Source organism: Ammodytes marinus, assembly GCF_949987685.1.
Source record: "Ammodytes marinus genome assembly, chromosome: 13".
NCBI lineage: Eukaryota > Metazoa > Chordata > Actinopteri > Uranoscopiformes > Ammodytidae > Ammodytes > Ammodytes marinus.
The window spans coordinates 19,806,519-19,818,586 of record NC_137217.1 but is presented as its reverse complement, the minus strand read 5'-3'; the positions used below and the strand labels follow the sequence as shown (position 1 = coordinate 19,818,586).

Genomic DNA, 12,068 nt, shown 5'->3' with positions numbered 1-12,068 from the left:
AACCCAAAGGCAGGCGCTTGCATCTCACACGGAACCACAAGTGTGTAACAGTGATCCTTCAGTCACGCTGAGTCCATTTCACACACAACCGTTTGCTCTGTGGATTCTCTCTCAGCCCTCAAAAGTCCCACCTGGGAGATCTGGAGAGAGAGAGAGAGAGAGAGAGAGAGAGAGAGAGAGACACTGGAGGAGTGTGTCAGCAGAGCGGCGAGGAATTATTGAACTGATTCTGAGAGGAGTCAACTCTGAGGAGCCCACTTCCTCTTATCCTCACATCACCTTAAGCGGATGCTGTTCACACCTCCACCAGAGATATGTCTTTGGAGAACCAATTAAAGTTTTAATAAGCACAGGAGAGGGAATGAAATGGCCACTTTGTTTTAGTCCTGCTTCATACACTTTGTCTCAAATTACACAAAAGGTGCTGTATCAGAATGTCAAAAATGTGTTGTTTGTTTGAAGCACAGTAGTGTGGGAAAAAAAGAAAGTTATTTGTAGGCTACTGTACTGTATGTAGTTGAGAACCACATACACTCACACACACACACACACACACACACACACACACACACACACACACACACACACACACACACACACACACACACACACACACACACACACACACACACACACACACACACAGGATGGTGTGGGTGGTGAAGCCATGACAGACTTAAAGGATGAAACCGGCAAGTGAAGATGATGGAGTGACACCTGAATGAGGATGGATGATGCAACAAAAGGACAAAAGCAATCAACGTCAGAAAGATGTATACACATGTCCAAATCTATTTAGCATCCCTTGTGTGCCTGTAGTCTTGGCGCAGTGGTGGAACAAGTATTCAGATCTTTTGCAGAATTTTACTGTTGTGACCGGCCGCCTAGGCATGACTGGTTCTCACCTATACTTTATATCCATTATGTCTAGCCTCCTTCAAAACATCACAAGATAAATCTAGCAGAGTCCTGACATGATAAATGAAGTGATATACAAGATGAAAAAACAAAACAAACCAAAAAAATAAAAAAAATCTGCTTACATTTTTTCTTTCATGAAATATTGGATAATTCTACCTCATTGGGCTTGAACAGTTATTAAAAGTGACCGTGTGAGACGTTTTTTGGGGAAATCACCCTTTGGTAGAACTATCCCATAGATATCTCAAATATTAAAGTGTATGAAATAAGGTTAATTTAATAAAATATTAAATAGTATAGGCCTATTGTGTTTTATGTGCTTATTGTGTCTTTCTCTAATGGTAAAATCTTGAACTGAAAAGTAACCCATAACTTAACATAACTAACTGTCAGATGAAAGTATCATTTAAATATCTCCCTCTTAAATGTAGAGGTAGGCTACAAAGTATGAACTAGAAATAAGTTAAGTATGTTACTGTAGCCTAATTGTCTACAGTTATTTAGGTAAATGTAATGGTTATTTTTCAAAAGTAGATTAAATGCATGTGAAAGCCAACTCAGAAAAAAATAAACACAAAGACTTATCACTTTCTTACCCACAAATGAATGAAATATCATCATTCCAAACAATGTCCCGGTGTTGTTATCGCGCCACCCAAAGCACACACCATTACATTACTGCTGTGATTATGAGGGCCTCTGTTCATTGCCTCCTTTAATACTGTTATTATTAATAAATCAAGCAAGCCGTGAAGCCCGGACTGATAAGTTCGGGGGTATGGTATGAGGGGGAGGGGGGCGAGGCCGGAGGTGGTAATTGCTGGTGTAACAGCGTGTGCAGCCCTGCGGTGGCCTCGTAAAGCGACCCGCTTTATTAGATCGGCCGGTATCGATCCGTGCTGTGCGGCGATGACTAATCTCCAAGCGGAGAGAGGGGGCACGGGTCGATGAGCCTGGATTCAATCATGTCTGGAAACAGCTGAGGGTAATTCTTTGTAATCACGGATTGCTTAATGGAAAAAAATTGAGAACAACGCGCCCGTGAGGTAAGCAGGGAGAACTACAGCATCAGTTTAAAGGGGTATTTTCCAGTGACAGGCCTCTCTGTTATAACACGCCGGCTGCTATTATGGATATTCAGTGAGACACAGATGAATCGATAGCAGCCTGCTGGTTGACCTTCAGCAGCCCTGTCTACCCTGCCGCACGCAAAGTTTTCTTAAAGTGGATTTTCTCACCTTTTCACATTATTTACTGATACATTTTCATAGAGGCTGTCTTTCTGGGCAGATTGTTCTTATTGGATTTACACACAAGACAAATGGATTCACGGGGTAAGCCATGCAAAGAACACTGTCATCCCCTATTGTGAGAGTCCTCATAAAATAATAACATGACAATGGAAAAAAATAAGAGAGATTGATGTTTTATTCAACAGCACAGCGAGCCATTACTTTGGACTGAAACTCACATAAACAAATAGCACACACAGTACACACAAGCAGAGAGCTTCTATGGCAATCTCATTCTGACATGATTCACGTGAAGACTTGATAAAAATGTATAACATGTCATGTATTTTTCACAGTTATATGTGTGCAGGGGGGGGGGGGACATTTTAAGTGTCTGAAAATCTGGGACAGGTCCGTCTGGGACAGGTGGCACGGTTATAGAAGTGAAGCTATACGTCAGGCGCGGGAGTTTCGCTCCTCGTCTTCGTTCTCCAGGAGGTAGGCCGGCCTGTACCGCTGCACACCCTTCTCATCAGTCACCACGAGGGACGCGTTCCGACAGGTGTTGTCCATACTGCCCAGGGAAGTGTACCTGCAGGTCCACAGAGGACATTTAGGAGAAGGAATTATTATTTTTATTTTATTTTTTTTAAGTTATTCTTTTAGGTATTTTAACCTTTATTTGATAGTTCAAGTTCAGAAGTTACAGAGTGGAAATGGGGGAGAGAGAGAGAGAGGGGGATGACATGTAGTAAAGGTCCACGACCACTGTGATATACGACTGAGCCTATGTGGTACGTACACGCTCTAACCGCTACGCACAAGAATTTTTGCACTTCAGCAGTGACGTGTGAACAATTGGAGCATGCAGAAGAAGGTGAAAAGAGTGGAATGCATTCTTACCCTTTATCATAGAGAATACAGTAGGGCACGTATAACGTCCTCAAGAACGACCAGATGTCGTGATACGTCCAGTCCTGCGGAGAGGGTTGGAAGAGACATCAAATATAACTACTGGTTTGGGATAGAGTCACGTTTAGTTGAGTCAGGGGGACTCATCCTCTCTGCTTTGGATTCATTTGAGATGCACTCTGTCTAGCTAGCTACATAAGTGATAGTACAATGAGGCCAGCTGCTGATGTAACATATGCATCATATGCAGCATTGCGGCTGTCATAGCACAAGCAGTCTCAGGGCCATTCCTAAAGTATTTGCCATTTCAAAATACATTGACGAATCTAAAATTAAGCATGTGTTGCTGCTATTGTAGTAGTACTGGTATTCTCCAGTCACCCTAAGCAGCAGATCAAAGCACAACCACATCAGAGGGTGCTGCGACATCACAGACAAAGTTGGACTGTTTTTATCTTAGATGTTTGTAGAGAATGTGTCACAGAGGTGTTGACTCTCATTGCTAGTGTGTTTTGGGGGATACATTGGTTAGCGTTATTTTGTGCAGGTGTGCCTTGAAGTTGTTTGTTTGTTTAGGGGGAAAACAATTTGGTACCAAATACATGTATAGTGTTGTGCAGTGCAGGTGTTGTATTTTGGTAGCTCTGAAACTTCAGTGAAATGACAAATAACATTACGTGTAACAAGGGGCTGGCTGGAGAAGTGAAAACAGAGAATTTTACTACAAGTAAAAATATAGTTTCTCCCAGCAGCACTCTATATACACACACTAACAATACAAATGTGGGGAAACTGAAGGACTGCTTGGTTCTCATTTTTATAATTAACATTTGCAGGTGCTCTTAAGGTTAAAAAGTAACGTAAGTCATGAGAGGAAAAACTCAAAGCTCCACTGTTACATAACTTCAACTTGTATTTTTTTTGCCTTAGTAGAATTAGTATATTGTTGATTTTGAGGTAATTTTTCTTAACTCCAGGTGGATTCTCCAAGACCCTTTTAAGTATCAGGATGACTTACCGCTCAAGATAGGAACAATACAATAATGACATAATGAAATGGAATATCTGTGTAATTTGTTTTGTGTGAGCTCACTAGTAACGGGTTGACTCTCATGTAGTCGGGCCAGCCGGGGTCAGTGGGACACATGGGTGTGAGGGTGTGAGAGTAAGGGTCAGTCCTTCTGGTGCCCATCAGGACGGCTTTCAGCTCGGGCCTCCTCTCCCGCACATCCATCAGCGCCTGCCGTATACTGCCCTCCACAGAGAACAGTTCTAAGTCATATCTGTAGGGGACAAGTCGCCAAATAATGAGTTACAAGTATTTGGACTTAAAAGTAATCAAAAGACAGGACAGTCATTGGGCACCTAGAAATATAGCAACGTTAAAATGAGAATAAATTAAAAAAACTTGAAAATAACAATCAGCTGAAACATGTTTATTAACCGTATGGAAGTTTGGCTAGATATGGTGGTTCACCTTTTTATTGTGTCCTGAAGGAATCTCTCCATTTCTGGGAACGGAGAGACAACACGAATATACAGAGCTTTCACCTTGTCTTCAGCTGGACATCGCCTGAGAGTGGCAGGAGAGAGACAAAGGGGAAAAGAAAGAGGAGATGACAAAATAAATAGCTTCCTCTTTATCCTTATCAGCATCTCCACACTATCTGTCCAATTCAGGTCAAGAAAAAAAAAGACCAATCTGTGGTTGTGGCTTGTCCCAATATTTTGTATCTAGTTGCTGCGGGACTCATTTTCCTCATCACTTACTTCTTTAATTTTCTACTGTGCAGAAGTGCTTTAACATTTTAGTATTTGAATCTCCCTTGCATCTTTTCTACCAGATTAATTTTTGTTTTGTCCCTTAAATGAAATGACTCCAACCCCTGAAAGTTCTATAGGTCTCATGTCTTCCTCGGCTGTCCTTACCGTTTGAGTGCAGCGTAGTACAGATGGAGCAGCGCCGTGCAGTCTTTGCCTCCGTTGAAGCCCACGCAGACTTGCTCCGTGGAATACTGATCCAGTGCAGCCTCTATCGTTTTCAGTGCAGACAGGACTTTGGCTCCCAGTGGTGTGCCTGCAAAAGTGTTTCACAGTGAAGTTAGTCAAATGTTGTGATCTAATCAATTATTCTTAGGTCAAATTCAGAGTTAAATTAACTGCATGTCCTTTTTCTTACCTCATTGAAGCTTCATACCTTTCTTGGTTCAGTCTCAAACCAGCTGTATTCTGTTATTTTAATCCGCTCTGATTTTACAACCAATGATGACTTCTATCTTTTTGCTTCCTATATTAATCCCAATGCTTGTGTAAAGTTAAAGAGTTCTCTGCAATTTTCACTTTGTAGAAAATGTACAGAACTTCAAGGAAAGGAAGCTAGTCACTAAAGATGGCTTCATCCACCACTGCCTCAAGTCTTTCCACAATATATCAAGTGATTAGGTGAAGAATAATTTAGTTATTAATTCTATAGTACTAATTATTCGTCTTTCAACAAGTGCATTTCCGGCGGACACCCACTAAATGTGCAAGGCTTTGAAGATTGTCTGTTCTGTGCTACTGTAGAAACATGGCAGTGTAACATAGTGTCCATACACATGGTGGGCGCCCCACTCCTATGTAGACATAGATATAGAAATGGGCAAAGGTTGCTCACCCAGGTTAGTTTGACATGACGGTCATGTATGTATCCCCTTGACTACCAGTGTTTGACCTAAGCTAACGCGGATGAACGACCTTTGCCCATTTATTTCTATGTAAAAAATGCACGCACAGTTACAGGAACGGTTTCTGTCGCCTTTTCTTGAGCTGGAGAGTGAGGCAAAAAGCTCAAAAACTATTGAACTATTCCTAAAACCTCCCACCCACCCTGCCTGGCACTCACCATTGTTGGCAAGTATGTACACCTCAGCCGTGGCGAGAGACACCGGGTCAGTAACTAAGGGCACCACGCTGCCTTTGGGGAGCTCTTCTAGCAGCTGTGCCCGGGCTTTGTCCACCTCCTCCTGACTATCTGAGTCCAGGACCAGCTTGACTCTGTGATAGTTGCTCAACCAGTCGGGGTAGGAGCCAAGTGCCACCTTCCGGCCCCATCCGGCCTGCAGTTTGGTCAGCGCGGGGGCGATAACTGTTTCATCGGCATCCACAAACACCTGATGCACAGATCTTTGGTTATAGCTACATGGTAAATTCAGATGGATTTGTTCATTATGATATACGGTAGGTAGCGTCATGGAGTTACCTCACGAGAATGAAAAGTGGTCCCCGAGCCGGCAAAGAGGTGCTCCAGCCCATTGAAGGCACGCTCCATCAGAGAAGGGATTCCAGGAAAGATATACACGTTACGCACACTGACCTGGGGGAAGAAGATGGATATATCAAAGTAGTGAGAAGAGAGAAAAGTCAAGGTTGTGATGGTACATTATGGTACAATTCAATGGGATCAGACAGGTAGTCAGTCTGTTAAGGTTACTGATCCTCAACTTCTTGGGTATTTATATTCCATCTAATTTTGTGTTCTACGACAACATGATCCATAGCATGTGAAAACTAACGCTTGATGAAAGGACTAAGCTGCTAACCCCTCTCCATCCTGCGTTCACTCACCACTGGGTAGCGGAGGGGTTTTCCAGTCTGAGGGTCGGTTCCGTAGTTGAGTTTGGCCGAGCGAGGCACCATAGCCAGCTTCATAGCGGGACAGTTCTTATCCTCCACGTAGAAAAACTCCTCCACCAGCCGGCCCAGCTCAGGGTGCACATAAAGCTCCTCTTCAAACGCCATGGCGATGCTCTCGAATGTGACGTCGTCGTGGGTGGGGCCGACTCCCCCCGAGGTGATGAGGTGTGTGTACTGAGATGAGAGCAGGGCCACCTCTTTGGCTATGAGCTCCTGTGCGTCTGGTACCACCGTGATGCGCTGCACAGACACTCCTAGCTTCCTCAGCGCTCGTGTCAGAAAGGTACTGTTTGTGTCCACCGTGTGACCCTAGAGAGAGAGGAAAGGACCAGAAGAGACACTCAGTTAGTTTGATCTTGATATTTCTCAAATCCACACATTTTTTTCAAGGTTCCCACAAGTTCACAAAAAAACTAAACGAAACAATCAACATCACAACAACACCACCTTGAGGATCTCATCTCCAATGATGAGAATAGCAGCAGTAGGAGCATCCATGTTAGCTTCAATGGACGGACTGGAGCCCTGTTGGTTTGTAGACATGGTTGCTTTGGAGAGTTGAGCGGCCAGTCTCCTCACGCGCACCACTGCTCTACTCAGCTTGGGAAAAGCAAGGCTAGGAGACAAGAGAAGGAGAATAGGGTTATGACACTGGTCATTGAACATTTGTACTTTCTGCATGCATGTTTTGCTCTCTTCTAGTGTAAAATTTAAATTCTGTGAACTGCAAAAAATCTTTTTCGGTATCAATTGTGAACAAGCAAATGGTCAAATCCCTGGTCAATACAAACTCTATCATCACATTCGTTAAATCGAGTTTATCTTAAATATATTTTAGGGTGTTCTCTCCTTGCTTTTCTGAAGGACCGTCATGCCAACAAGGATCAGTAAACTTTGTTTTGGAATCTTACATCAACATGAAGAATCCTTATAAAGTATCCCAAACTGTTTCATTACAGCTCAGGGGCCTCTTCTCCCTCAATACTTGTCTCCTACCAGGGAGTATCTTGGTAGGGACCATGGGTAGGGACACATAAAGGAGTAGATTAGAGAAAGACAATATCGTGGGAAATTTGTGCACTTCAACAACATGGATAATTGCAACAACTCACAGTGACTTTCTATCAGTTATTTCCTGTGGGCTGGAGTTGATGTTCTAATTTTAATAAAATAAATGAGTCATATCCATCCTTGACAAATACATCTACATCCTGACTATCCCATTCCCAACTCAGCTAAGCTGCTGACAGTGTAGGTGTGGTTTGTCTATAATTTGTCTGAAGTACATGTGAACTGACTCAGATGATTCAGAAACATGTTGAAAGGACTGAAGACAAATTCGCTGGAATGTAAATGCAGTAAATAGAACTTGTCAAGATATGTGAAGAACTGAGAGGGAATGGAAAAGAATACTGTAGTGCAAGCCAACGTAACATTGACGTGGAGACATTGATCATTTCGGGGCGTCCAATAAATAAATCCTTATACACAGTAATTCATACTATATGTGTGTGTACTGTGTGTGTATGTGTGTTCACTTTTATTATGGATACAGAGGAGCTACATAATCATGCTAATATCGTCACGAGTGATCTTTCTAAATACAAAACAATGCAAAACACTGTAATTTAACTTACATGTCGACATAGATAAATTATCCTCATACACATTCATTCGCCTTAAATAATAAAGAAATACCACGAATGGCTTAATGTTAAACAACGCACCAGGACTTCTAGGAACATATCTGAGCTAAATTTGGAAAGTCTCCTTGCTAGGTTACTGCACCCATTGTCGGGGGGCAACATGGAAGCATTAGCCTTTAATTACACACACATACACAAAGACGTATGTTCTGTCTATACTGTCGACTTCTCTCCACTATAGTTAACTGCGGATAAACAATGTTGTAACCAAACCGATCAAACTCGAGACAACTTACTTCTGAAGAACTGCATATGTCCTCCTTACGTACCTCACCGTGAGCGTCAAAATGCCATTCATAAGACATGTCGGTAGCTGTCCAATCACACACAAGAACAGGACTGACGAGACGTCCGACAGCCAATCAGATTCACGGAACGGTCAGCCTTTTTTTATGTACACGGAAGTAGTTGACCCGGTCCTGTTTTGACCACAGTTTGTAGCTTTTGACAGAGTCAACAAGGACGACGCGGTGTCGAAAGATGTCGAAAATACGATAAGTATTGGCTTAACGAGTGGTAGCGATAAACTCGCACTTGATGCTTTCTCCACACGGTACATGATGTTTACAGCGGAGAGGCACTTCTTCTCTGCTACTCAAATCAGAAGAGAACTCGCCTGCCTCTGCTGGATGGAGGAGACAATATCAGATGATTATTATTATTTATTTTTGGTACTTATTTATTGATGATAAACATCAAGAAGCAGACACTCGCAGGGGACATACATAAGAAATAAGAAAACAACATAAGTTTCTTCAAAGTAATAACCAAAACTAAATAGGCCAATGCCTAAATAGACACATAAGCAGCCATTTCTCAAGCACATGGCATACAATACAAGAGAGAGAAAAAGAGTGAAGCAAGACTTCTTCAAGGAATGGGAAAAAGTCAATAGAATAAGAAACACCCCCACAAATCATTCTTGCTTTTTAACTTGAGCAAATTTTCTACAGTGAGGAGTAAAATAGCTTTATTATTTATAGAGGAAACAAAGGACGGCTCTCTATTTCTCCATTGGCTACAATGACTATAATATTATTTACGCAAAAGGCTAAAGATCACAATAAATCATGTAAGGTTAATTTAGCCCCCGTCTAAAATGTCTGCTGCTGTCACGTGTGTTGCCTGTAGGTGGCGCGTGTTGGCAGTAGGCTAACTGTTATCTTAAAAGTGGAAAGTGAATTGCATATTTCCCACGGTATTTAATTTGGCTTGAAGAATACATTTGTGGGTTACCAAACATTTCACTGACCAAATCATGTGCGATATCAATGTTCAACATTCACCACCACAGAAAGGTATCTTGTACACTCACCTGGTGAATGTTTTTCTGTATATTTCTTCTATTTATCATACAAGACTGTTTTTAATAGAAGTATTGCAAGTGGGTCTGCAAATACAGCCATATGGAAGCACTTTTCTGCTGGGAGAAAAACAACAAGATGAAAAGTGTTAAAATACCCTAGCCAAACTGATAAAACATCACAATGAAAAAAATTAAATAATGGGTCAGAATATAGAAAAAAAATATGTTAGTGATAACTGTGAGATAATATATTTCAAGCAATACATTTTATGATTTTGACTTTAACTAAAAGTTACACCTTGAGCATAATTCCTATAATGTTTCACCTATTTTCTTCCAGGGAATTTTCCAGACATTTTACTGATGATGTGTAGCCTATTTTGAAAAAGCAAAAGCACAGGGGGTGACTAACAATGTTAATGATCTCACCGCTCCCTTCAAATTTTCAAATAAGTCATGACAGTGATCCAACATAACCAGGACCCTGGAACTGATGCAGTCAAAAGGAATTCACCTACTGTGCCATGTCAAAAACATGTCTTCTTTTATAAAGGGGCCTATTATTGGCTACATATGTGAGCATATTTCCCTTGGTGCATGTGAGCTGTTCCTCAGGAAATGTTGAGTTGATTCCTCGCTCTAAAGCACATTTACCTGGTAGTTTTTTGGTGTCCGGTGTGGCGATATTTCCACAAAGAAACTGTTCTTATTCACTTTAAGTCAATCCAAATCTATAGCCTAGAGGTGATGGTATTCAGTGTCTTCAAACGGCGACATCCATCCATATTTGGCCAAGTATAGGCCTAGCTAAACTATAGATATGATACATTAGCCTACTCTATATGTATCCCCAAAAGGAAACTATATCGTTGCAGTAGCCAAATAGCCTAATATAATAAAATGGCCACTGAGTGTCTGTATCCTACTTCGGTAGGCCTATTTAGGCTAGTAGCCTAATATGTTGGGCTATTAAGAACACCTTTAAGTTAACACAGAAGTGAGTTTTCTATTGCAGGTAGTTGTGGTTGTTTGGTTCTGTTCTCTGTTCACATGTGGTAGACTATTTATTCAAGGTAGCCAACGTGTGATTTCTACTTTTGCGCAATCTTCACTGAATGGGCCAGGTGCAAACCATAACACGCGCACACACACACACACACACACACACACACACACACACACACACACACACACACACACACACACACACACAGGATCCGCGGCCAGATGACGTTGCCATTTGTTCGCGGAAGTGGCTTATGTCGTGACCGCGGAGGGGGAGGCAGGGGGAGGAGGAAGGGAAGGAAAGGGAGAGGAAAGAAGAAGAAGAAGTAGAAGAAGTTTAGACGAATCTCTTATGAAGTTAATAAAAACTGCGAGGCGTCTGGCGGACAAAACTATCGACCCTTTGTTCTGTTACATATAGTTAGGCTGAAGTTTATTGCAGCAACACCTTGGTGGACAGGAGGGGGCAACTCGAGGCAAAAGGAGGAAGAGAGCTGGTAAGTTAACTCGTTAAAGTTGACCACAATTTTTGGGAGGGGGGGCATGGTTTGGACGCGTGCTCTGAGTCAGTGGACCGCAGTTTTACATGTTTATCAGAAGTTTATGGAAATAGTTGTTGCCTTGCTAGCCCATCTGTTGAAGCGTTGTTCACCCTTTATAAAGTCGTATGTTTGACTAAAGACAGCACAGTGTGGTATAGCCTATTGTAAAGGGGGGAATCATACATTAGCATAATGTTTAGCTCGTGTGTTCGTCCTCGCGCTGTCAGGCGAGTTTTCAAGTTTTGTCATTTGAGCCAAAAACTCTCAGTGGTTGCCAGTTGAGCAGCATAGCAAAATGACAGTGATGTCACTTTGCTGTCGTTAGTTTAAAATAGGCAGTGATGGGAAGTTCACTGAGTGGCCCTGAGCCTCTGCCTCTCTCAGTAGGCTAAATGAATAGAGAATAGGTCTTTAAAAGGACTTTTTGGTCATCTAGCCTATGAGACACAGCAATATTCTCATGATAAATTACTGCTGCATTATAGGCCTACACAGGTGATGAGTCACTGGGTCAATCGGCAGGAAATGATCTTGCCACTATTTTGATTATCAAGTAGCCTAGGCTATTGGAGACTCTTTTGATGCAAAACATGTTTTTGTTCCATCATCTCCAATCGAAGGATTTTCTTCCTTTCGTTTTGTTTAAATTTTAGCCAAATAGTCAGACTGTATTTGAATATGTCACCTATGAGTAATTTCTTTCTCATTTTTTTTACACAATTTTCAGACTTTTTATAAAAAAACGCGTTCAATTGAGAACATATTGGCA

At 41.8% G+C, this 12,068-nt stretch overlaps 2 protein-coding genes across 3 annotated transcripts in view; one reads left to right on the top strand and one right to left on the bottom strand.

Annotated features, from left to right (window-relative positions):
• Window positions 1–2,340: 2,340 nt before the first annotated feature.
• On the bottom strand, window positions 2,341–8,736 carry flad1 (flavin adenine dinucleotide synthetase 1). 2 transcript variants are annotated; one of them, XM_080038896.1, is made up of 11 exons: window positions 8,683–8,736; window positions 7,652–7,746; window positions 7,188–7,356; window positions 6,672–7,049; window positions 6,307–6,420; window positions 5,950–6,217; window positions 4,995–5,142; window positions 4,543–4,638; window positions 4,159–4,348; window positions 3,057–3,130; window positions 2,341–2,745 (listed from the first exon to the last, which is right to left on the bottom strand). In XM_080038896.1, exons 2-11 carry the CDS (start codon window positions 7,657–7,659, stop codon window positions 2,610–2,612), a joined length of 1,581 nt encoding a protein of 526 aa, XP_079895022.1. In that variant the 5' UTR covers window positions 7,660–7,746; window positions 8,683–8,736; the 3' UTR covers window positions 2,341–2,609. The 2 variants fall into 2 exon arrangements, with proteins under 2 accessions (XP_079895022.1, XP_079895023.1); XM_080038897.1 differs by lacking the exon at window positions 7,652–7,746 and having other exon boundaries at window positions 8,683–8,710.
• A 2,310-nt stretch (window positions 8,737–11,046) lies between these two features.
• Window positions 11,047–12,068, top strand: part of shc1 (SHC (Src homology 2 domain containing) transforming protein 1) — a gene marked incomplete at its 5' end in the record, with an annotated part of 28,196 nt that continues 27,174 nt past the window's right edge. Inside the window, one exon of the mRNA XM_080039356.1 lies at window positions 11,047–11,254. The remainder of the gene's footprint in view (window positions 11,255–12,068) is intronic.